Raw genomic sequence first — 24350 nt, forward strand, 5'->3', positions numbered from 1 at the left:
TTTGTGCAGCCGGGGGGAAAAGGCCGGCGGCGAAAGGCTCCGGGAGGGCCCCGGGGCCGCGTGGGTTCTGCACAGAGAGCTCCGGCCCCGGGGCGCTCCCGCCTCTCCTGTGTCCCCTCTCCTCCCGCTAGGCTCCAGTTGTATCTCCTAGTTAGCCCTGCTGTGTGTCGAGTGTCTTCAGCAATGCAGTTCTAGTCCCGTGTGCCGAGAGAGCCGAAAACTGCTGTGAACTGCTGGCAGCACCCCTCCTCCCCCAGGAAAAAAATATATATATATTCCTGCCTCAGCCCCCTCGGGAATGACCTGGCGTTTCTTTGGAGCAGGGGTCGGTTCGGTTGATTTCCCAGGAGCCCTGCAGGTGTTGTGGGCATGTCCGTCTGCCAGGAGGGTCCTTCTTCCTTTCATTTTTTCCTTTTTTTTTCGTTGTTTTGGTTTGGTTCTTTTTTCCTTTTTTTTTCTTTTTTTTTTTTTTTTTTTTCCTTTTTTTTTTTTTTTTTTTTTTTTTTTTTGGAGGGATCTCCCTGAAATAAAATATTTTGATAACCAATTTTACTTTTTCCTGCTCTTTTCTGTATCTCCTTTGCCTTGGAGGGGGGTCTGTAACCCTCATTTTGGGGGTTTTTGGGGCATGAGCAGCTCAGTGGAGCTGGAAAAGCTGCTGTGTTCCCTGGGGGAGCACCCAGTGTGAAACCAGTATCCCACTGGTGTGTGACTGGAGGGCTCTGCAGCCTCTGCCCTGCCCTCTGATAAATCCCCCGAATTTAGGGAGCACTATTTGGGGGCCCCAATGGATTTCCCAGGCTCCTTGTTCCCAGTTTGGAACCAGTACCCTACTGGTGGGAAGTGTCGGGGGGGCATCACCTGGGGGTGCCCCCGACAAACCTCTCTCATTCAAAGAACAATTTTGGGGGTCCCTGGAATTCCGCATCCCCTGGAATTCCCCATCCTCCAGCCCTTGTTCCCAGTACAAAACCAGTATCCCAGTGCTGGAGGCCACCGGGCCATCCCGGAGGGGCGATGGCAGCCCTGAGCCCTTCCCAGCGTTGCCCAATTTGGGATTTGTGCCCGGGAATGCGGCGGTGACCTCACGGCGCTGCTGACGCGGCTGGGCACGGCCGGGGATGCCCGTCCCGTGTCACCGGGGCAGCCCGGGCACCCCTGCCCGCCTCCCTCCCGGAATCCCGGGGCTCTGGAGCTCCGGTATTCCCGGCTGGCACACGCGGAGGGCAGGAGGAAGTGCCGGCCCGCGGGGAGGAGGAAGGAACCTGGCGCTGGAGTTTCCAGGTGTGTGCACATCACCTGCCCGGCCCTATAAAAAGGCGGCGGCGGCGGCGGCGCTGCCACTCGGCCGCCTCATCCCTGGGGCTGCGCTTCCCAAGGGTCCCCCCCGCCAGAGTTTGGCGCGTTCCCCAAATTTGGGAGTGTTCCCTGCCCCTCCACAGCCCCCCAAATTCTGGCGTGGCCCCTCGACACCCGGCTGATGGTAACGCGGGGCTGGGGGATGCTGGGGGCGAGGGGGGAAAGAGCGGGGTGGGAAAGGGTCTGGGAGGGTCGGGGGGACACGTGTGTGATTGTGTGTGTTACATGGCATGTGCAGGGTTCTCTGAGTGTCTTATGTGTGTTACATGTCATGTGTAGGGTTCTCTGAGTGTCTTATGTGTGTATGTTACATGTGCACAGCTGTGTGTGTGTTGTATGTCATGTGTAGGGCTCTCTGAGTGTCTTATGTGCGTTATATGTCATGTGTAGGGTTCTTGAATGTTTTATGTGTGTGTTATATGTCATATGTAGGGTTCTCTGCATGTTTTATGTGTGTATGTTACATGTGCACAGCTCTGTGTGTGTTGTATGTCGTGTAGGGTTCTCTGAGTGTTCTCTGTGTGTGTGTTACATGTGCACAGCTGTGTGTGTTACATGGCATGTGTAGGGTTCTCTGAGTGCATGTTTCATGCGTGTGTGTGTTACATGTGCACAGCTCTGTGTATTTTCATCATGTGTGTGTGTGTGTGTTCCACACCCCATGCAAGGCTCTGTGTGTGTGAGTTTGTGTGTGAGTTATGTGTGTTACACACCACGTGTGGGGTTCTCTGTATGTGTATTTTGTGTGTGTGTTACACACCCTGTGCAGGGTTCTGTGTGTTAATTATGTGTGTTACATGTCGTGCACAGCTCTGTGTATTTATTATGTCTGTGTTACATATGTGCAGGGCTCTGTGTGTATTTTATATGTGTGTTACACACCACATGCACAGCTCTGTGTGTAATTTATGTGTGTGTTACACACCACATGCACAGCTCTGCGTGTGTTTATTATGTCTCTGTTTTTTACATGTGTTACGTCATGTGCACAGCTCTGTGTGTTTTTATTATGTGTGTGTGTGTTACACGCCACATGCAAGGCTCTGTGTGTTGTGTTTATTATGTCTGTTGGTTATATGTGTTACATGTCATGTCAGGGCTCTGTGTGTATTTTATGTGTGTGTGTTACACACCACATGCACAGCTCTGTGTGTAATTTATGTGTGTGTTACACACCACATGCACAGCTCTGTGTGTGTTTATTATGTCTCTGTTTTTACATGTGTTACATGTCATGTGCACAGCTCTGTGTGTTTTTATTATGTGTGTGTGTGTTACACGCCAAGTGCAGGGCTCTGTGTGTGTTTTTATGTGTGTGTTTATGTGTTACAAGTCACGTGCAGGGTTCTCTATGAATATTCTGTATGAATGTTCATTACAGGTGTGTTACCTGTCATGCACAGCTCCGTGTGTATTTTATGTGTGTTACACACTACATGCACGGCTCTGTGTGTATTTTATGTGTGTTACACACTACGTGCACAGCTCTGTGTGTGTTTTATGTGTGTTACACAGCTCTGTGTGTGTATTTTATGTGTGTTACACGCCTTGTGCACAGCTTTTTGTATGTATTTTATGTGTGTTTTACACACCCTGTGCACAGCTCTCTGTGTGTATTTTATGTGTTTGTATGTATTTATATGTGTTTATATATATTTATACCCATGTCAGTGCTCTCTGTGTGTGTTTATATGTTTGTATGTATTTATCTGTATTTTTATATATATTTATATATATAAATATATATTTATATCCCTGTCAGTGCTCTGTGTGTTTACGTGTTTGTATGTATTTATCTATATTTATCTATATTTTTATATATTTATATCCATGTCAGTGCTCTCTGTGTGTGTTTATATGTTTGTATGTATTTATCTGTATTTTTATATATATTTATATATTTATATATAAATATATATTTATATCCCTGTCAGTGCTCTGTGTGTTTACGTGTTTGTATGTATTTATCTATATTTATCTATATTTTTATATATTTATATATATTTATATCCATGTCAGTGCTCTATGTGTGTGTTTATGTGTGTTTGTATGTATTTTTGTATATATATATATATATATATCTCCATGTCAGTGCTGTGTGTGTTTATGTGTTTGTGTGTATTTATCTGTATTTATCTATGTTTATCCATATTTATATCTGTGTCAGTGCTGTGTGTGTTTATATGTGTTTGTATGTATTTATCTGTATTTATATTTATTTATATCCATGTCAGTGCTGCGTGTGTTTGTATGTATTTGTATGTATTTATCTGTATTTATATTTATTTATACCCATGTCAGTGCTCTGTGTGTGTGTGCACTGTTGGTCTGTGCTGTGTCCATCTGTGTTTATTCGTGTTTATCTGTATGTATCTGTATTTCTATATATATATTATATATATATATATAATTATTTTTATATATATTAATACACATGTATATTTTCCCATATTTTATATAATTTTTTATTATAATTATAGTTAATATTTTTATTTATTCCTTTATTATTATTTTATTTATTAATTTTATTTCTTTTCTAAGTCCCCATTTTATATCTCGAAGTTTGCATACAGATACAGACTGTGTGAGCCTCCTGTCAGGCTTTGAGAATTCTCCACAAATCCATTTCCCACCTCATGTGTTTATATCTGTTTCTGTCCATGTCAGTGCTCTGTGTGTGTGTTTATGTCTTTGTATGTATTTATTTGTATTTTTATATTTTTTTATATATATATATTTATATATTTATTTATTTATTTATTTATACCCATGTCAGTGCTCTGTGTGTGTGTTTATGTCTTTGTATGTATTTATTTGTATTTTTATATATTTTATATATATATATTTTATATATATATATTTTATATATTTATATATATATTTATATATTTATATATTTATATATTTATACCCATGTCAGTGCTCTGTGTGTGTTTATATATATTTCTATGTGTTTTTATATATTTATATTTATATATATATTTATATTTTATATATTATTTATATAAATATATATATTTTAAAAAATTTATTTATTTATAAGGGCATTGCTCTGTGTGTGTGTTTATACGTGTTTGTATTTATCTGTATTTATATATATTTATACCCATGTCAGTGCTTTGTGTGTGTTTATGTGTGTTTGCATGTATTTATATATTTTTATATATATATATATATATATATATATCTCCCTGTCAGTGCTCTCTCTCTGTGTTTATGTGTTTGTGTGTATTTATCTGTATTTATATATATTTATATCCCTCTCAGTGCTCTGTGTGTGTATGTATGTGATAAATACATATAAACACATTTATATGTGTTTATAAGTATTTATCCATATTTATATATATATTTATATCCGTCAGTGCTCTGTGTGTGTGTTTATGTGTTTGTGTGTATTTATCTGTATTTTTATATATTTATATCCGTCAGTGCTCTGTGTGTGTGTTTATGTGTGTTTGTATGTATTTATCTATATTTTTATATATTTCTATCCATCAGTGCTCTGTGTGTGTGTTTATGTGTGTTTGTGTGTATTTATCTGTATTTTTATATATTTATATCCGTCAGTTCTCTGCGTGTGTGTTTATGTGTTTGTATGTATTTATCTATATTTTTATATATTTCTATCCCTCTCAGTGCTCTGTGTGTGTGTTTTATGTGTTTGTATGTATTTATCTATATTTTTATATATTTATATCCATCAGTGCTCTGTGTGTGTGTTTGTATGTGTTTGTATGTATTTATCTATATTTTTATATAATTATATCCATCAGTTCTCTGTGTGTGTGTTTATGTGTGTTTGTGTGTATTTATCTGTATTTTTATATATTTATATCCATCAGTGCTCTGTGTGTGTGTTTATGTGTTTGTATGTATTTATCTATATTTTTATATAATTATATCCATCAGTTCTCTGTGTGTGTGTTTATGTGTTTGTGTGTATTTATCTGTATTTATATATATTTCTATCCCTCTCAGTGCTCTGTGTGTGTGTGTTTATGTGTGTTTGTGTGTATTTATCTGTATTTTTATATATTTCTATCCCTCTCAGTGCTGTGCAAGGGGCTCTTGGGTGCTGTGCCTGTTCCTCTGTGTGTGTGTGCAGATTTTTATTTATTTATTACTGCAGAGATGCTATTTCATATTTATTTATATCCAATTTCACGTTATTTTTATTTGTTGTTTTAATTTCCTATTTCATTTTCATTTCCTATATATATTTATACTCTCTATTTCTTTGCTTTATCCTTTTCTTTACATTATCTATTCCTTTATACATTCAGTTACTTATACTGTTTATAGTTGTGTTTATTTGATATACCTAAATTCTAAAAATCTTTAAGTATATATATATAAATATAGCTATAAATATAGCTATAAATATAGCTATAGATATAGCTATAAATATAGCTATAAATATACCTATACCTATACCTATACCTATACCTCTACATATAAATATAAATATAAATATAAATATAAATATAAATATAAATATAAATATAAATATAAATAGAAATAGAAATAGAAATAGAAATAGAAATAGAAATAGAAATAGAAATAGAAATAGAAATAGAAATAGAAATAGAAATAGAAATAGAAATAGAAATAGAAATATAAATATAAATATATATATATATGTTTATACTGGTTTCTAAATTATTTTGTTATTCTATTTAAGGTTTTTTTAAACTTATTTTATTACTTTATTTACTTATTATTTCTTTATTACTTTTATTATTTATTTTTATTATACGTATTTCTATTTTCTTTATTCGCATTATATCTTCCCATCATTTCTCTGGGTCCCGGGGCTGTTTCTCCTCTCTTTAATGTCCCTTTCCCACACGTGCAGGTGATTTCTGTGTCTGCACAGGGCAGGGAGTGCACACTGTGCTGTGCATACGTAGAGAAATATTTAAAAATATTTTATAGAAATATTAAAATATAAAAATAAATATAAAAATAAATATAAAACTATAAATATAGAGACAGTATACATATGTATTTATGTATACTGTGCTATATGTACATATAAAATATATAAATTTAAAATATATAAATAAATATACACATCTATATATAATATAGATGTATACTGTGCTTTATATTCATATATATATACACATATATAATATATTATGTGTTTTAAAATATATGGATATATCCATGTGCTAGAGTGTACATATCTATAATATATAATATTTAATATATATTATTATAGTATACAATATTATATAATATGTATAAATATAGATTAATATAGATACCTATATACAGTATTATATATAATATAGAGAATATATTATAATGTGTAGTATATAGTGTGTGGTATAAAGTATATAGTATATAATATATATTATACCATATATATTATGTCATTTATCATATATTATATATTAGATTTTATATAGTCTATATTATATATTATAGATTATATAGAGAGTATATTATGTTAAATTATATATATTATATATTGTGTGTGTTATATATTATGCATATACTCTGTAGATTTTATTATACATGTTGTGTAGATTATATATATTATATCATTATATGATATATTATATACACAATATACCATATATTTTACAGATTATATATTCTATACTATATCTTCTATATTCTATATGCTATATTATGAATTATATATTATACATAATATAGTGTATAGTATATAGTATTTATAATGTTATATATGAAATATTTATTTTATATATTTTATATTATATATAAGGTTACAATTATATATATTTTATATATTATACATATTATATAATGTTATCTAATAAATATTTATTTTACATATTTTACATATTTTAGTTTATACATTGTATTTATATTTATATTTATATTTATATTTATATTTATATTTATATTTATATTTATATTTATATTTATATTTATATTTATTTTTTAATTATTATTTTTATTTTTATTTTTATTTTTACATTTATTTTTATATTTATTTAATATATCCATGGATGCCCTGTGCATATGTGCAGTTCTGTGTGGGGTGTGCTCAGCTTTGGGGTCTCTAGGTGTGTGCTGGCCCTCTGCCTGTACATACCTAATGTACAAATATATAAATGTATATTCTGTGTTCTGGGTGTCTACAGCTCTGTGTGTTTTTTTCTGCATGTGTGTATATATATATGTGTATATATATATATAAATGCTGCAAATAATATATATATATATTTGTATATATATATAAAATTTATATACATACACACCAATCCAAATATATAGATATACAAATATATTCTGTGTGCATACAGGTGTGTGTCTGTGTGTGTGTCACACGCTGTGTGTGCCCCTGTCCTGCACACCTGAGCCATTTTTGGGGGTGGATGATGTGACATCTGTGTGTGTGTGTGCATATACACACATGTGGGGTTTTGTTCCTCTCTGTATTTCTATATTTATTTTTTAATAAATTTATATTTTAATACATTTATATATAAATAAAAATATAAATGTATTATAAATATATAAATAAATAAAAATATAAATGTATTATAAATATATAAATATATAAATATATAAATATATAAATATATAAATATAAATATATCTATATTTATATATTTGTGTGTATGTGTTTAAACCTCCATGTGTTGCTGTGCATGTACAAAGTTTGAGTGTGGATATTGTGGGATATTTTGTGTATCCAAGCACGTCTGCACAAGGGTGTGATCGTTTCTTAGGGATGGGATACATAGATAGAAATATATAGAGATACAGATATATCTATATATTGATATAGATATAAATATAGAGATATATAGGTATAGATTTACTGATATGGACATAGAGATATAAAGGCAGATATGGGTATATAAATATCTAGATGGGAACACACAGAGATACCGAGATGATCTGGAGATATCCAAGTACAGATAAAAATACAGAGATATTCTAAAGACATAGAAATATCTATCTATAGAAATATATGGATTTATAGATTATACATATAGAGACATATAGGGATAGATAAATAGATGATAGAGGGATCTACAGACACTCCCAGGCCGCAGGGGCCGTGTGGGTGCACACTCAGTCACATTGTGGGGACAGCTCTGCTGTGTCCCTGCCTGTCCAACCCTCCTTGTGTGCCTGTCCCCTCTGAGTGTCACTGACCCTGTCCTGTGTGTGGCTGTCCCCTTTGAGTGTCACTGACCCTGTCCTGTGTGTGGCTGTCCCTTTGGTGTCACTGACAGTGTCCTGTGTGTGGCTGTCCCTTTGGTGTCACTGACAGTGTCCTGTGTGTGCCTGTCCCCTTTGAGTGTCACTGACAGTGTCCTGTGTGTGCCTGTCCCTTGGGGTGTCACTGACAGTGTCCTGTGTGTGCCTGTCCCCTCGGCTGTCACTGACGCTGTGCTCTCTGTCCTGTCCCCCCGGCTGTCACTGACGCTGCGCTCTCTGTCCTGTCCCTTTGCCTTTCACTGACCCTGCGCTCTCTGTCCTTTCCCCCCGGCTGTCACTGACCCTGTCCTCTCTGTCCTGTCTCCTCGATTGTCACTGACCCTGCGCTCTCTGTCCTTTCCCCCCGGCTGTCACTGACCCTGAGCCCTCTGTCCTTTCCCCCCGGCTGTCACTGACCCTGCGCTCTCTGTCCTGTCCCTTTGGCTGTCACTGACCCTGTGCTCTCTGTCCTGTCCCCCCGGCTGTCACTGACCCTGCGCTCTCTGTCCTGTCCCCTCGGCTGTCACTGACCCTGCGCTCTCTGTCCTGTCCCTTTGGCTGTCACTGACCCTGTGCTCTCTGTCCTGTCCCCCCGGCTGTCACTGACGCTGTGCTGTCCCCGCAGGGCTGGCTGGGTGCCCTGGCCCTGCTGGCGGTGCTGGGGCAGTGCCGGGGGCTGCGGCGCCCCGCGGGCGGCTCCGTCCACTCCTCCGTGCGCTGCTACAGCGGGGCCGAGCTGGGGGACGACGCTCCGGGGCAGCTCCTGGGGCGCAGCCTGCGCTGGGCCCGCCACGCCTCGGTGCAGCTGGTGCCGCATCTGGAACAGCTGGAACAGCTGGAGCGGCCGGAGGGGCCGGAGCGGCGGCGGCGGCACCGCCCGCCCGCTTGCCCCGCGCTGTCGCTGCGCTCCGGGCTCCGCAGCGAGCCCCACGAGCGCTCCATCTCCCCGTGGCGCTACCGGTGAGTACCGACCGCACCCCGGCCCCTCGGCTGTTCCCTGCCCGCCCTTCCCGCCCGGTGACGCCGGCTGCGAAGAGCCGGCGGCACAAGGGAAGGTGTCGCCGTGTCCCCGCAGCATCGACGAGGACGAGAACCGCTACCCGCGCAAGCTGGCCTTCGCCGAGTGCCTGTGCAGCGGCTGCGTGGACGTGAAAACCGGCCGGGAGACCACGTCGCTCAACTCGGTGACCATCCACCAGACCGTGCTGGTGCTGCGGCGCAAGCCGTGCCCGCGGCCCGCGGCGCCGGGGCTGGTGTCGCTGGAGGTGGATTACATCCGAGTGCCCGTGGGCTGCACCTGCGTCCTGCCCCGCACCGTGCGCTGAGCCCGCCCCGAGCGTGACCGTGTCACCGCCCGGCCCCGCCCGTGCTTGTTTTAGAGCACCCGACCCCGCCAGGGCGTCCCCTCCCCTGGTTATTTATGAGTTATTTATAAGCCTTGCTGCCGGGGGGCTTTTTGTACCCCCTATTTATTGCCATGGCTGTGACTCCAGGGCCAGCATCGGCCCACGGTGCTCGAGGACCCTGTGAGTGCTGTCCAGGCACTCACTGGTTATTTATTCCCCCAAAAAGCTATTTATTGTCTCCTCCCTGGTGCTATTTAATGCTGCAAATAAAAGCCAACAAATAAAAGCCCTGGCACAGTCCTCACTCTGTTCCCGGCTGGGGCAATGGGATGGTGGGAGTTGGGGCACAAGGGACAGAGCACAGCCGTGGGACACCCCTCAGCCCCTGCACGGTGGGCAGAGCACCAGCGCACCCAGTGCAGCAGGGCAGGATAAACTGGGAGGTGACGGGGAGGGCGGCAGGGCACCGGGGTGCCCCACACCCCCCGCCCCGGGGGGACCCAGCCCTGGCACCCCGACACCCACACCTTTCCCATGGCTCTGCCCCCGGGCACCGCATCCCACGGACCTGGTGCCACCTGCCAGGGCCACTGCACCTGTGCTGGCAGCGCCTGGGGGCCCTGGGCCACCTGCACCCCCTGAGGGGCCGGGGTCTGTGTGGGGAGGGGGCAGAGGGGGACCTGGAGCAGCTGCTGATCCCAGTGGGATCGGGGATTTGGCACCCACATCACACCGGGGAACTTCCAGCACTCATGCGTGGAAAGGGGAATGCTCCCCACACTCCCTGCTGGGGTTATCCCAGGATTTGGGGGTTCCTTTGGGACTCTCTGTGCAGCTCCAGTGTGGGGCCCTCCCAGTTCCACCCCACTGTTGGCTCCAGAAGGATTTTGGGAGGGGTCCCTACCATGGCCATACTCTACACAACCTGGATTTGCCCGTAACTGCGCTGTTTGCCCTCAAAACACCTCCCCAGTCCTGTCCCAGCCACCCCAGGAGCAGGGCAGGAATGGGGGGATTCCCCCTGGAGCAGGAGGCAGGGGAGGCCGGTGCCTTTCCCACTTTTTATTGCAACAGCAACTGCAGAAATGACAAAAACCAGGGAGAGTCGGAGCTGCCTGATCCCCCCGGGGTGCTGGGGATTCCCTGAGAGCTGGAGTTCCACAGGGATCTGGGGGTGCTTGGAGAGTTGGGACCCTCAGGGAGCTGAGCATGTCCAGGGATTTGGGGTTTCCCAGGAGATGAGGAGCCCCTGGAAACAGGAGACTCACAGGGAGTTGAGAATCCCCAAAGATTTGGGGGATCCTTAGGAGCTGGGAAGCCTTCGGGGGCTGCAGACCCCACAGGAAGCTGAACATCCTTGGGGATTTGGGGAGGTCAGGAGCTGGGGAGCTCCTGGAAGCTGGAGACCCCATAGGGAATTGGGGATCTGGGATCCCCCACGGATTTGGGGATCTCCAGAAGCTGGGAAGCCCCTGGAGCCTGGAAACCCCACAGGGAGCATCACATCGCTGGGAATTTGGGAGCTGAGCATCTTAGGGGATTTGGGGATCCCTAGGAGATGGAAATCCTACAAAGAGCTGAGGATTGCTGGGGATTTGGAGATGCCCAGGAGCTGGGGACCCCACAGCATCCCTGGGGATTTGGGAATCCCTGATGACCGCAGGGATCTGAGCATCACCAGGAGCTGAGGACCCACACCAGGGAGCTCAGCACCCCTGGGGTTCTGGGGATCCCCAGGATTCGTCCCCTGCAGTGGATCCAGCAGCTGGGAAGCAGGAGCAGGAGCAGGGCAGAGGGGCAGGAGGATCCCCTGTTATTCCACCTCCACGGGGATGGGGTTCACCTGCCCCCCCACCTCCGGCTGCTTCCTGCGGGCGTTGGGCGGGGGCCGGGGCGGGGGGTTGCTGGGGGGCTGCTTGATGGTGCCCCCCACTTGCGGCCTCTCCCGGGGCTTCTGCTCGATGGGTCTCCACTCCTCCCCTCGAACCGCAGCCTGTGGGGTGGGGAACAGTGCCAAGGAACAACCCCCACCCCAGAAAGGGGCGGTGTAGGGCAGGGAAAGCACAGCTGGGAGCAGAGGGGGGGAGGAGGATGGGACCCTCTGTCCACCCCGATCGAGACAGGGTATTCCTGCAGCTCAGTCTGGGAATGCTCTTGGAATTCACATGGAAGCACCAGCCCATGGGTTTAGGGGTGCCCTCCTCCTCCTCCCAGTCCCCAAAGCCCCTCTGCACTCACCAGCAGGTAGATGCCGCTGGCGATGCCCAGGCAGACGGTGCCCAGGATGGTGGAGAGGAGGAAACCGGCAGGGACAGCCAGGCTGGGACAGAGATTTGGCATTCAGAGGGAGCTGGGGGTCCCCAGCCCCCCGTCCCAACCCTGCACCCCACTCACGCGGCGTGAAGGACGGCTCGGACGTAATAATTCCTGGTGAGGGGCCCGAACAGCTTCACCACGGCTGTCAGGTACTTCTGGCCACTGCGGGGGGACAGCAGGGGGTCACAGGGGGTGTCCCCACCTTGGGGGGACACCCAGCCTCCGGGGACCCCCATCTCTGCAAGGAACCCACCCGCGGGACCCAGCTCTGCTCCCACATCCCGGCGTTCGGGGGTGCCAGGAGCCCCAGCACTCACCACCGCTCCATGGTGGAGCCCTTTTTCCGCTTGCTCCGGGGATACTCGAGCAGGCACACCAGGACTCCGGCCGCGCTGCCGGGCGTCAAGGAAAACCGGGATGGGAGCGGGAATGGCCCCAAGAACAACCCCCGTCCCCAAAGGGGCTGTGTGGGGCAGGGAGAGCACGGCTGCGACCAGGGCGGGGAGAGAAGGATGTGACCCCCCCACACCGTTCAGGCCTCCCACCCTGATCGGGACAGGGTTTTCCCGCAGCCCAGCGCCGGGAATGCTGCTGGGAAGGATACATGGAATACGCCGCGAAGTACCAGCCCTTGAACTGCCCCGCCACGGCCACGATCCCGCCGGTCAGCAGGACTGCAGGGACAGCCAGGATGGAGCGCTCAGACCGGGACACGGCCCCAGCCCGGGACACCGACCCCGGCCCGGGACACCGACCCCGGCCCGGGATACCGACCCCAACCCGGGATACAACCCCAGAACCAGGATCCAAATCATGGGATACAGCTCCCAAAACCCCGGATACAGCCCCGAACTGAGGACATGCCCCCCCAAACTCAGGGTACAGCCCTGAGCAAACCCCCAAACTGGGATTACGGCCCTGGGGACCCCTGGAACCAGGGGAGGGAACTGGGGGTTCCACGAGGGCTCCAACATGCGGGATGCCGGAGATGCGTGCGGGATCCCCGCATTCAGGAAACTCCAGGGCCTTTGCGGAGATTTTTGGCCCCGTGGCCGGAGGAAGAGGAGAGCGGAGGAGGAGAAGACGGAACCGAAGAAGAGAAGGCAGAGGAGGAAGAGAAAAGGAGGAAGCGGAGGCTCCAGCCTGGGCCGGGACTTCCCGGCCGTCCCCAGCGCCTCCCGCCCGCAGCCCCCGGTACCTCCCAGCCCGGTGGGACCGGGACCCCTTCCCCGACCCCCGGGGCCGTGTCTGGGGGCACCCCCGGGGCTCAGCATCCCCTCCCTGGGCTCGGCATCCCCGCTCACTCCTTGCAGCGCCCCGGGACTTTCTGCAGTGCCCGGGTCCGCTCCACTCGCCCAGCGCCGGCTCCCCCAAGCCCCCAGCCCCCCGTACTCACTGAGCCCGGCGGCGAGCGCCTGCTCGTTCGCCCACATGGCCCACTCGATCTGCCCCATGGCCCGCAGCGGCGCCGGCCGGCCGAGCGCCTTCGGCTGCTCCCGGCTCCGCTCGGCTCGGTCCGAGCGGGTTCGGCTGCTCCCGGCCCGGTCCGGCTCGGCTCAGCCGGGAGGGTTCGGCTCGGTTCGGCTCGGTTCGCCCGCTGGGGCTCGGTGTGCTTTGCCCGCGGAGCTCGGCGGGGCCCGGCCCGTCCCGGTTCGGCTCCGCTCGGCCCGGCCCGACCCGGAAGGCGGGCGCGGCGCTACCACCGCAGGCCACGCCCCCTCGTGCTGACCACGCCCCTTCACACAGGCCACGCCCCCGCGGGGACGCGGCACCGGCCCGGGGCCACACAGGGACACGGCCGGTGACAAGGGCGGCGCGGAGGGACAGGGGCAGCCCGATCCGGGGGGACAGGATCGGCCCCGGGGGCCCTGCGGGGGGACAGGATCCGACCCGGCAGCAGGGACATCTGAGGGATGGGACAGGATCAGCCCTGCAAGGGATGTGCGATGTGCAAGGGACACGGATCAGTGACAGCCGGGGGACATATGGGACAGAAGATGCCCCACAAGGGACACAGGGGTCATGTGGGGTGGCAGGGCTGTGCAGAGGAACAGGATCAGCCCTAGGGCTGTCCTCACCTCCTGCCCTCCCTTTTGGCTGCCGCCGTTCCCCCCCAGCACCACACACAGAACCCGACACCCCAAAACAGCACTGGAAACAGGAACCCTCTATTTCCATACAAAAGATTAAAAACCAGCCCCGGGGTCACATCCTGCCCCAGGGCTGGGGACAGCTCTGCAGCAGGCCTGGCTCAGGGTCCCGAGCCCCGCTGGTGGCACCGGCAGAGCGGCCCCGGTGTGTCCCGGCTGTCCCAGAGTGTCACCGGGGTCAGGCACGGCTCCGGGGCAGCCCATCCGCTCCCAGGAGGTGCTGGCTGGGGTCATCCACGAGCTGGGGACCAGGGCCAGGCTGTGGGGCAGGACACGGGTCAGGGCCACCGGGGAGCCCCACTGCCTGCAGGGCGCCCCCGCTGTGGGTGGGGGGCAGCTCTGCACCCCACAGACCCCAAAAGGTCACCCCATGGGTCGTGCCAGTGAGAACATGTCCAGAAATGGGGTCCTGCACACCCCCCTGGGGATGGGGTTCCACACACAGACCTGGGTATGGGGACAGGGTTGGGGTCCCACACACAGCCCTGGGGACGGGGACAGGTTTGGGGTCCCACACACAGCCCTGGGGATGGGGACAGGGCCCTACACACCCCCCTGGGGATGGGGACAGGGTTGTGGTCCCACACACAGCCTTCGGGATATGGCCAGGGTGCTACACACTGCCCTAGGAATTGAGACAGGGATGGGGTCCTGGACAACCCTGGGGACAGCAGTGGGGTCCCACCACCCCCTTGGGGCCAGGGATGGGCTCAGGGGCTGTGTCCCCCCAGTCACACTCCCGCAGCCCCCCAGCCCTCACCTTGGTGTGCAGGATGTACTGGACAGCCCCCGGCACGGGCTCGGTGAGCACGGCGGCCGCCAGCTCCTGAGACAGCGCGGCTGAGCCCACAGGCAGCCCCCGGACAAACCTGCGGCACGGCGAGTGCTCAGTGCCCGTGTCCCCAGCATGTCCCCATCCTCCCAGTGGGAAGGGAGGGCCCCTTACCGGTCCCCGTTGGTGGCAGGGGGGAAGCTGCGCCTCACCACCTCCACAAACTCGGCCACGGTGTCGGCCAGCGTGAAGATGACGGCGTTGGGGCCGGCGTCGAAGGTGTAGGCGACCTGTGGTGGCAGTGAGGGGACGTGGGGACCTGGGGCAGGGCCGGGGCGCCGTGCCAGCCCCGGGGCCCTGGCAGTACCTTGGTGTGGCCGTGGTGGGCGTTGTAGCGGTGTGCCAGCGCGATGATGTGGCGCGACAGGTCCGTGAGGTAGAAGATGGGTGGGAAGGTGTCGAGGCAGGTGGCGTGGAACTGGTTGCTGTCCCTCATGGCCAGCTGGCCAAAGCCCTCGAAGTCCCGGTCCCGGATGTGCTGCATCATCTGGGCCAGGCGCTCGGGGACCACCACCTCTGCCCGGTGCTGCCACAGCAGGGGGGTCACCGTCAGTCCACCTCAGTGACACCCACGGCAGGCGGGTCGTGGTCACCCCAAAGCAGTGACAGCCACAGCAGATAGGCTGTGGCCACCCCAGTTTAGTGACATCCACAGCAGGAGGGTCACAGTTACCCCAATTCAGTGACATCCACATGAGGTGGGTTGTGGTCACCCTGAATTTGGTGACACCCACAGTGGGAAGGTCACTGTCACTCTAATTTGGTGACACCCACAGCACCATGACACTTTGGGTGTCACTGCACACCCTCCAGCCCCATTCCCAGGGAAAGGGGACCCTGTCCCTGCCCAGGCAGGATGAGTCCCATGTCCCCCTACCTTCAGCAGGGGACTGGTCTCCACACTGGTCTGCATCCCTGCCGTGCTGGCTACCGGCTTCTTCTCCCCACTGACCTGGGGGGACACAGACAGTGGGACACAGCCCCTCCTGAGCCCCCTGAGTCCCAAATCCCACCCAGATCCCCTGCCAGCCCCTCACCACCAGGACGAGGACGCGGAGCTCCGGCCAGTGCGTCTCGGGGGCCACCTGCAGGGCCAGGCTGTCAGTGCCATCGGGGCGCTCCCCGCGCTGCCACTGCACGAAGCCCCCGAACATGCTGCGGCAGGCACTGCCCGAGCCCCGCCGGGCCACCTCGGACAGCTCCTCCTCCAGGCCATAGAGCCGTGCCAGCGCTGACACTGCGGGGACAGGCAGAGGGGACAGCCCTGTCACCCCTCCTGCTGCTAACACAGAGCCAGGCCAGCGCTGACACTGCAGGGACAGGCAGAGGGGACAGCCCTGTTACACCCCTCCTGCTGCTAACACAGAGCTGGGCCAGCTGGAGCACAGAGGGGATGCCCCTGTCACCCCCTCCCAGTGCCCTCCATGCCATACAGCCACAGGCCACAGCAAGGGGACACCCCCGCCACCCCTCCCAGCCAAGGGGGGGACAGACCAGGGCCACCCCCCGGGCAGTGCCCGGTCCCACACGCACCCAGGCAGGCGTAGCCGGCGGCGGACGAGGCGAGCCCGGCGGCCGTGGGGAAGTTGTTCTCGGAGGCGATGTGGATCTTGTAGGAGAGGCTGAGAGCAGCAGTGTCCTCCCCGCCCCCGCGGCGCTTCCGGGCCAGGCGCCGCACTGCCGGGACAGCGGGGTCAGGGGACAGCAGGGACAGCGGGGACAGCCCCGGGCAGGGGACGCTCACCCTCGCGCAGACAGGCCTGCACCCGCGGGTGCCCCACATCCGCCTCCTTCCCGTTGAGCCACAGCCGGTCCTCCGTGAAATCCCGGCTGGCGGCCGCCGTCGTGGTGGTCTTGAGCTGTGGGGAGAGAGGGAGGGGGCTCAGCACCCCTGAACGGCTGGGAGTGATCCTAAACCTGATCCCAGCCCTGATCCTGATGCTGACCCACCTGGTCCTGGTGCAGAGTCACACTCAGGGAGGAGTTGATGGGCAGGATGAGGTCGGTGTCACGCTTACCCCCTGCAAGACAGCACGGCTTGGAATGGCATGGAACAGTTTGATGGCACTGATAGACACAGCAAAGCATGGCATGACAGCACCTGGTATGGCATGGAGCAGCTTGGAATGGCATGGCTAGAAATGGCATGGCACAACCAGGAGTGGCATGGCACAGCCAGGAATGGCATGGCACAACCAGGAGTGGCATGGCACAGCCAGGAGTGGCACTGATGGACACAGCAAAGCATGGCACAACAGCTCTTGGCATGCCATGGAGCAGCTTAGAATGGCATGGCTAGAAATGCCATGGCACAGCCAGGAATGGCATGGCACGGCTAGGAGTGGCACGGAACAGTTTGGCACTGATGGACACAGCAAAGCATGCCACAACAGCGCTTGGCACGGCATGGCGCAGCTCGGGATGATACGGCACGGCTGGGATTGAGTGGCAAGCAGGGACACAGGGCAGCACGGCCTGGCCCGGCAGTGCCTCCTGTCAAGGCACAGCCAGACACGGCACACCCCGCACAGCCCGGAACTTGTGCCCCCGCGGCCCCCGCGCCGGTGCCAAGCCCGCCCGCGGCCCGCGTCCCCCGGTACTCACAGTACTTGATGACGGCGATGTTCACGGGGGCCGTGCAGGTGGCCATGGCCACCCCGCGCTCCGCCGCCATCGCCGCCGCCACCGCCGGCCGCCCTCAGGCCCCGCCCACGCGCCACCCACGTGACCGTGGGCTGCGGCGGGACGCGCCTCGCCATTGGCCGAGAGCGCAGCACACGGTTCCAAACAGCCAATGGCAGCGATCGGACCACGGGAGGCCCCGCCCCATGAGCGTGATGGGCGTGGCCTGCGGAGCGCCATTTTTGAATTGGGCAAGAACCGCGCATGCGCAGATGCTGCCGGTGCTCCCGGTACCTTCCCGGTGCTGCCGGTACCGGCCCGGTTCTGCCCCCGGTACGGCTCCCACTGCTGCCCGCACCGCTCTGCCTCCAGCACCCACTGCCCCAGTGTTACCCAGTGTCCCCAGTACCGTCCCAGTGTTCCCAGTACACCTCCAGTGCCCCCAAAATCCCCGTAACCTTCACAGCCCAGCGCTCCAAACACCCTCAAGTGCTCTCTGAGTGCTCCAAACACGCTCAGAGCTCTCTGAGTGGTCCCAGAGCCTTCAGGGCCACCTGCACATCCCAGTGCCCCAGGATCCCTTCAGTGCTTCCCCCCTCGGAGGCCAGGCCTGGATGAAACTGCCTTTATTGAGAAAAATGGTTTGCTACAAATACGTCATCGAGTTAATTCTTCTTCAAAAAACAGGACGGCTCGTTAAAAGTTCTAATTATGCAAAAAAGTGGTGGGTGACGCACTTGGCGGGCACAGCCGGCAGGATCCACGGATCCCTGGCACAGAGGGAGGGAGCCCTGGCACGGCCTGGCGTGGCCCCTCACACCCAGGGCCTTAAAGTGCTTTACAAAAGCAGCTCTTGCTGCCCCTGTTCTGTCTCTGCGGGGCAAAAAAGAGAAGGAAAAGGAGCAGAGAGGGAAGGAGCCCGAGGCCCAACAGCACACAGCTCACACGGAGGCTGCTGCAGCAGCTGAGGGTCCCAGCTGAGCACAGGACAGGGAAACGCTCCTGGGTCCCTCCTGGAAGATGCCAGGGCTCTCCATCCCACCAGGAACGTCCTCCAGGAGCCAGCAGTGCTGGGCAGGTAAAGAAGATCCCACCCCTCCTGGCTGGCCTGGCTCCAGGAAGGGGAGGGGGCAGCTCCAGCCCTTGCCCTGCCCTGCCAGGGGAGCTCAGGGCTCCCTGCATGCTCCTCGCAGGGCTGCACATCCCAAAATCATCCAGTTCTGTGAAAATCAAAACAAAACCCAAGCCAGTATTGCTAGGGCAGAGCTGGAGCCAGGTTTTGGATAAAGCTCAGGAATTCTCGGAGCAGGGAGAGCAGAGGAGGCCTCTCCCACTCCCCTTCCCTGCAATTCTGAGGGAAGGCAGCACCACGGGAATCGCCCCCTCCCTCAGGTCCACCACAGGGAGCCTCGGGCTCATCCCGTGGCCGCTGCCATCTCCCTGGCAGCCTCTCCCAGCCCTCCAGAGCCAACTCCAGCAGCAGCAGGCAGGGCTGAGAGGAAGGGCAGGGGGAACAGGGATCACCAGGATGCTGTGGAGCACCTCGGATCAACAGCACCCCATTCCCAGGGAGGGCTTACAACAGGGAGATGCAATCCTTTACTTCTGGGGGATAAGGAGCTTGGGATCCTGCATGGACAGACATTCCATGGGCAACCAGCAGCTGGATCCAATCCAGCTGCTCCTGCCGAGTGCCAGCGTGGCACAACGATCCTGCCTGCTCCCTCACAGGCAGAGGAATTCTGGTGAGGGAAGGGAAAGGCCCAGAAATATCCAGGAAAGGCTCAGAAATATCCCAGAATGGCCCAGAAATATCCAGGGATGTCCCAGAAAGATCCCTGCACTTCCCCCCACCTCAGAGTCCAACCTGCCGCTCTGGGATCCAGCTCCTGCCTCACCCCACTCCCAATCCACGTGTTCATCTGCTTGGGTTATTTGTGTAAAAAATAAACTTTCTTAATAATGTTCCATAAAAATACTCTTGTCCTGGGTGGCAGGTATTGCAGTGAGGAGGGGAACAGCTTCTGACCCCGCTCTAGAAAACGTGGAAAAGGCTTCGTGCTGCTTCGTGTAGAAAAACCAAGGATTTGGTATCCCAAGAGCCGGTACAAAACGAGGAGGGGAGGGTTTCCCTGGATGCTGGGTGCCATCCTCGAGGGCTCCTCTGAACCACTCTTCAGTCTCATCCTGGGATTCAGGTGAAGGAGGCAGCTCCAGCCTCCAGCACGGGGGTCAGGACAGCCTGACATCTCTAGAAAAATCCTTGGAGAGTTTAAAAAAAGATGCTCCGTGCTGCCTTCCTCCTTTTTAAAAGGATGTGGCTGATTCCAGTCCCAAAATAGGGTGTTTGGCATCCAGTCTGTCAGCTTCAGGTACCTATTCTGTTGCAAGAGAGAGCAGGGACGAGTGTGCCAAAAAGCATCTGATAATAAATAGATCTGGACAAAGGGATTTGCTCCCAACACGGACACGAAATGCCTGTCCAAGGACTGATCCCAGCCCTGAGGCACAGGCTGCTCTCTCCAGAGGCCTCTGCTCACTCACTGTGACAACTGAAGAGGCTCCACCTTCTTAAACAAGGTGGGATTTGCAGCGGGAACAGAGGCAGCAGCGGGGCTCCGGAGGGCTCCTGGGGTGTGCAGGAGCCAGGGCAGGGATCAGCCTCAGTTCTCAGAGAGGGACAGAGCCAGGGCCGCCTGCAACGCTGCCTCCTCGTCGATGTTGTAATCCTGAAAATCAAACAGGGGAGCTCAGGAGAGCTGGCACAGCCAGGGCAGCTGTGCCCACGGAGCCCTGCCCGCTCCCGGTTGTGCCATGGAGCCTCCATTCCAGGAGTGGCACCCGTGCTCTTTGGGGTGTCCTTTGTGCCCACATCCCTCTGGCGCACAGATCCCAGGAATGCCGCCCGTGCTCTTTGGGGTGTCCCTTGTGCCCACATCCCTCTCCTGCCTGGAATCTCCCCCCTGGCAGGAGGGATGGAACATGCCCACACAAGCTGAGGCCGAAGCACGAAGCTTTCTAGCAAGGCCAGGGGTTTTTCAGAGTTCCAGGATTTATCCAACAGCGCTCCCGAAGTCGGGATACTCCTCAGTAAATGCCTGGAGGTTCTTTTCCCTGACATCTATCCAATAAAAGCAGGATGGGAACAGAGCCTCCCCTGAGGCCAAAGCTGAGCCATCACAATTGCCCCCCACACAGGAGGGGTCAGGGACCCCCCACATGCAACAACCAAACCCCCCCAAACCCTGGGGCTGGGCTGGCCCCACCCCCTGCTCCCAAACCCTCCAAGAAAAGGGGGTTTTTGTTAGAATTCCTCAGGGGAAGAGCTTCATGGAAAAATCCATTTTGTGGAGCGCAGGAAAATGTCCCTCTCCTCTTGGTGTGTGAGGACAACCTGGTGGGTGTGGGGGTCTCACGGGTGGCACTCGTGTGCCAGGAAGGGCTGGTGTCACCTCCTGGAACAGAACACAGGGAGGGGAGCCCCCTTCTGTGGCTCAGGGTGACACTCACCACGAAGGTGTCGTAGGAGAACTTGTGCCTGTGGAGCAGGTGCTGCAGGAAGTTGGCACTCTTGTAGCTGGGATCCCCCCAGGGCATGGCCGAGCACACCGGGCACACCTGTGGGGACACGGAGTGGTGGCACCTGCACAGGGACCTCCCTGAGAGGTGAGTGGTGCCTCTCCTCTGACGTGCTCCAAGCCCTGTCCAACTTGGCCTTGGGCACTTCAGGGATCCAGGGGCAGCTACAGCTGCTCTGGAAACCTGTGCCAAGGTCTGTCCACCCTCACAGGGAAGGATTTCTCCTAATATCCAACCCAAACCAATTCTGTGGCAGTTTGGATCCATTTCCCCTTGTCAACAGCCTCTCTCCACCTCTCCTGAAGGTCCTGGAAGGCCACAATTAGGTCTCCCTGAAGTTTCTCTTTTCCAGGCTGAACAATGCCAGTGTTCTCAGCCTTTCCTCACGGCAGAGCTGCTCCATCCCTCTGATCAACCTGGTGATCTCCTCTGGAGTCCCTCCAACAGCCCCAGATCCTTCCTGTGCTGAAGATCCCAAGTTCCCCACCTTGGTCAACCCAGGGGGAACAAGGAGAGGAAATCCAGCACCACCTGGTTTGCAGGAACAGGGGGATGGAGGCAGCTCATTCCAGGGAGCCTCTAACACAGCAGAGACAGACCCCACTTCCCAAAGGGATTTAAACCAGCTGTGCTTCCACACACATCCGTGCTGGCAGCCTGGGATGCCACAGCAGCCGGGGTGTGGCTGGAATTCCAGAGCTGTCCCAGGGTCACTCACCACCTTGTTGGGGTCATTCCGGTGGTTCTCCATGCAGTGCTTCACCAGCTCCTGCTGGTCCAGGTTCCGCGCCCCACAGTACGGACACACGAACGTGGAGCGGTTGGGAATGTTGCTGAGGAGAGCAAGGATGAGCTCAGATCTCAGGGGAGGCTGGATTGGCTCCTCCCAAACTAACACAGCAGAGCTCTGGGACAGCAGAAGCCAGCCCAGCCCCTTCCCACCTCCCCTCCCTGCTCCAGTGGATGCTTCATCCCACCCCACACTCTGAAACCCACACCAGCAGTGCCAGGAGGGAAAACCCTAATTGTGCTCTTCCTCCCAGGGAAAGGCACAACACAGACCCGGATTTTAGGGCATGCAAGGTTTCCCTACCCGAGGCACAGAAATACCTGGGAATAGGCTGGGATGTGGGGACAACTGGAACGAACTTGGGGCAGTTTGCCATCTGCTCCTGCACCTTGGCGCAGGACGAGACGTGAGAGCGCATTTTGGCCAGGGTCACCTGGAAAAGGAGGACAAGAAACACTCCTGGAGCTGCAGCAACACCTGCCAGGAGCCAGGACAGGAGCTGGCTTTGCTCAGCTGAGGTGGGAGTGACCTCTGGTCCATGTGGAATAACCCACAGTGCTGCACCCACCCTTCCTTCCTTGCAGGAAAGAGATTTGGGGCTGCAGGGATCCCCAGAAGTTCTGTCCCTGTTCCCTGGGAGCAAAGCCCGACCCCCATCTGGCTGTCCCCTCGTGTCAGGGAGTTGTCCAGAGCCAGAAGTCCCCCCTGAGCCTCCTTCTCTCCACGCTGAGCCTCCCTCAGACCCTGGACACATTCCAGAGGAGGATGGGGACAATGGGGACAACGGGGACAGGCAGCTTTACCTTCTTGCTGCAGCCTCTGCAGGGAGCCTTGTAGGACGAGAGCTGCTTCTCCACGCTGGAAGCCTTCTCCACCTTTTTGGGATCGAAGGGCACGCGGCAGAGCGGGCACAGCGGGGAGGGCACCTGCAGGCAGGGCTGCAAGCATTCCCCACAAAACCTGCGGGCACACAGCAGCCCTGAGCACCCCGGGACAGCAGGGTCCCAGCAGGGCACCCCCTCCCCGGGCCTCCCAATGCCTCCAAAGGCAGGGATCGGCGTCCCTACTGGGAGAACTGGGAGCAGGGGAGTCCCCAGGGAGCTCCCTGCAGGCACAGACAATTCCACTGCTCCGAGGCAGGGTTTGAAAGGAGCCAAAGTCAGGGCTGAGTATCCAGGCCAGGCAGGAGCCTGGATCACCTCATTCCAAGGTCCTTCCATCCCCGGGAGCAAAGGAATCCAGGGGCTGAGGAATCCCAGCAGCCCAGAGGAGGCAAAAGAGCCCCGTCCCCAAACCCGATGATCCTGGTGTTCCCGGCCCCTCCTGCCCAGCTCCAGCCCCCAGGAACAGGGACTGACAGAGCCCCCAGCCCCTGCGAGGGGAGCGGGGATGAGCAGGGGGATCACGGAGGGCTCAGGAATCGCCCCCAGCCCCAAACACGCAGGAGTGAGGCGGTGCTGGAGCTCCAAACAAAGCCACATCCCTTGGGAATGTCCCCAAAATCAGACGGCAAAAGGGATCAAGGTGTCCCCGAAATCCTGGGGGGACCGTGAACAAGGGTTTGGGGTTCCTGGGGACAGGACCAGGTCTGGGAGCACAGGGAGTGAAGGGGTGGGACGGGATGAGGGTCCCGGTGCTGAACCATCCCCGGTGCGGGCTGGGGGTCCCGGTGCCGGCCGGGGTCACCGGGCAGAGACCTCGCAAGGATCCCACGGCCAGCACAGCGCCCAGCCCCGCGTCGCGCCCGTCCCCGGGGCCGCCTCAGCCCGGGGGTCCCCGCCGCCCCCGCCCGGGCCCCGACTCACGTGTGCCCGCAGCCCGCGATGCCGACGGCGCGGTGGAAAACCTCGAGGCAGATGGGGCAGCTGAACTGCGCCTCCAGCGCCTCGGCCGCGGCGCCGGGCCCGGGGGCGGCGCGGGGGGGCCCGGCCGGGCCCTGCGGCCGCTGCGCCGCCGCCACCAGCAGGCTCCGGAACATGGCGGCGGCGGCGGCCGGCGGGGCGGGGGCGACGTCACCGAGAGGCGCCGCCGCGTCATCGCCGCGCGACGGGAGCACGCCGGGACACGGCGGGACGGGCCGGGACCGAGAGGAGCCGAGTGCGAGCCGAGCGGAGCCGAACGAGGCCGAGCGGAGCCGAACGAGGCCGAGCGGGGCCCGAGCCGAG

At 53.5% G+C, this 24350-nt stretch overlaps 4 protein-coding genes across 5 annotated transcripts; 1 reads left to right on the forward strand and 3 right to left on the reverse strand.

The window, feature by feature from the left end:
* Window positions 1-44: 44 nt before the first annotated feature.
* IL17C (interleukin 17C) lies at window positions 45-10803 on the forward strand. The gene is made up of 3 exons (XM_063410731.1): window positions 45-1483; window positions 9176-9510; window positions 9626-10803. The coding sequence occupies exons 1-3, from the start codon at window positions 1481-1483 to the stop codon at window positions 9873-9875; spliced, it is 588 nt and encodes a 195-aa protein (XP_063266801.1). The 5' UTR covers window positions 45-1480; the 3' UTR covers window positions 9876-10803.
* A 140-nt stretch (window positions 10804-10943) lies between these two features.
* On the reverse strand, window positions 10944-13933 carry LOC134557594 (cytochrome b-245 light chain). Its single transcript, XM_063410732.1, has 6 exons — window positions 13609-13933; window positions 12817-12886; window positions 12530-12604; window positions 12291-12374; window positions 12135-12216; window positions 10944-11889 (listed from the first exon to the last, which is right to left on the reverse strand). The coding sequence occupies exons 1-6, from the start codon at window positions 13664-13666 to the stop codon at window positions 11710-11712; spliced, it is 549 nt and encodes a 182-aa protein (XP_063266802.1). The 5' UTR covers window positions 13667-13933; the 3' UTR covers window positions 10944-11709.
* A 424-nt stretch (window positions 13934-14357) lies between these two features.
* MVD (mevalonate diphosphate decarboxylase) lies at window positions 14358-17952 on the reverse strand. Of its 2 annotated transcripts, XM_063410718.1 has the most exons (10): window positions 17799-17952; window positions 17145-17215; window positions 16939-17053; window positions 16728-16871; window positions 16232-16431; window positions 16072-16146; window positions 15502-15720; window positions 15309-15424; window positions 15123-15231; window positions 14358-14621 (listed from the first exon to the last, which is right to left on the reverse strand). In XM_063410718.1, the coding sequence occupies exons 1-10, from the start codon at window positions 17866-17868 to the stop codon at window positions 14541-14543; spliced, it is 1200 nt and encodes a 399-aa protein (XP_063266788.1). In that variant the 5' UTR covers window positions 17869-17952; the 3' UTR covers window positions 14358-14540. The 2 variants fall into 2 exon arrangements, with proteins under 2 accessions (XP_063266788.1, XP_063266789.1); XM_063410719.1 differs by lacking the exon at window positions 17799-17952 and having other exon boundaries at window positions 16232-16504.
* A 474-nt stretch (window positions 17953-18426) lies between these two features.
* RNF166 (ring finger protein 166) lies at window positions 18427-24163 on the reverse strand. Its single transcript, XM_063411019.1, has 6 exons — window positions 23991-24163; window positions 22989-23145; window positions 22506-22618; window positions 22114-22228; window positions 21327-21434; window positions 18427-20545 (listed from the first exon to the last, which is right to left on the reverse strand). Exons 1-6 carry the CDS (start codon window positions 24161-24163, stop codon window positions 20480-20482), a joined length of 732 nt encoding a protein of 243 aa, XP_063267089.1. The 3' UTR covers window positions 18427-20479.
* Window positions 24164-24350: the final 187 nt, after the last annotated feature.

This window comes from Prinia subflava, chromosome 13 (assembly GCF_021018805.1).
Source record: "Prinia subflava isolate CZ2003 ecotype Zambia chromosome 13, Cam_Psub_1.2, whole genome shotgun sequence".
Lineage (NCBI taxonomy): Eukaryota > Metazoa > Chordata > Aves > Passeriformes > Cisticolidae > Prinia > Prinia subflava.

Bases quoted from the DNA above. Each gene is read 5' to 3' on its own strand.
- IL17C (XM_063410731.1), top strand. The intron at 9,511-9,625 runs GTGAGTACCGAC...GTGTCCCCGCAG, and splicing joins ATCTCCCCGTGGCGCTACCG to CATCGACGAGGACGAGAACC.
- LOC134557594 (XM_063410732.1), bottom strand. From the start codon at position 13,666: ATGGGGCAGATCGAGTGGGCCATGTGGGCGAACGAGCAGGCGCTCGCC. The intron at 12,887-13,608 runs GTGAGTACGGGG...CTGTCCCTGCAG, and splicing joins GGCGCTCGCCGCCGGGCTCA to TCCTGCTGACCGGCGGGATC. The intron at 11,890-12,134 runs GTGAGTGCAGAG...CCCACCCCACAG, and splicing joins CCAGCGGCATCTACCTGCTG to GCTGCGGTTCGAGGGGAGGA.
- MVD (XM_063410718.1), bottom strand. From the start codon at position 17,868: ATGGCGGCGGAGCGCGGGGTGGCCATGGCCACCTGCACGGCCCCCGTG. The intron at 16,432-16,727 runs GTGCGTGTGGGA...CTGTCCCCGCAG, and splicing joins CGCCGGCTACGCCTGCCTGG to TGTCAGCGCTGGCACGGCTC. The intron at 14,622-15,122 runs GTGAGGGCTGGG...CCTGCCCCACAG, and splicing joins AGTACATCCTGCACACCAAG to CCTGGCCCTGGTCCCCAGCT.
- RNF166 (XM_063411019.1), bottom strand. From the start codon at position 24,163: ATGTTCCGGAGCCTGCTGGTGGCGGCGGCGCAGCGGCCGCAGGGCCCG. The intron at 22,619-22,988 runs GTAAAGCTGCCT...CTCCTTTTCCAG, and splicing joins GCAGAGGCTGCAGCAAGAAG to GTGACCCTGGCCAAAATGCG. The intron at 20,546-21,326 runs GTGAGTGTCACC...TTTGATTTTCAG, and splicing joins TCTCCTACGACACCTTCGTG to GATTACAACATCGACGAGGA.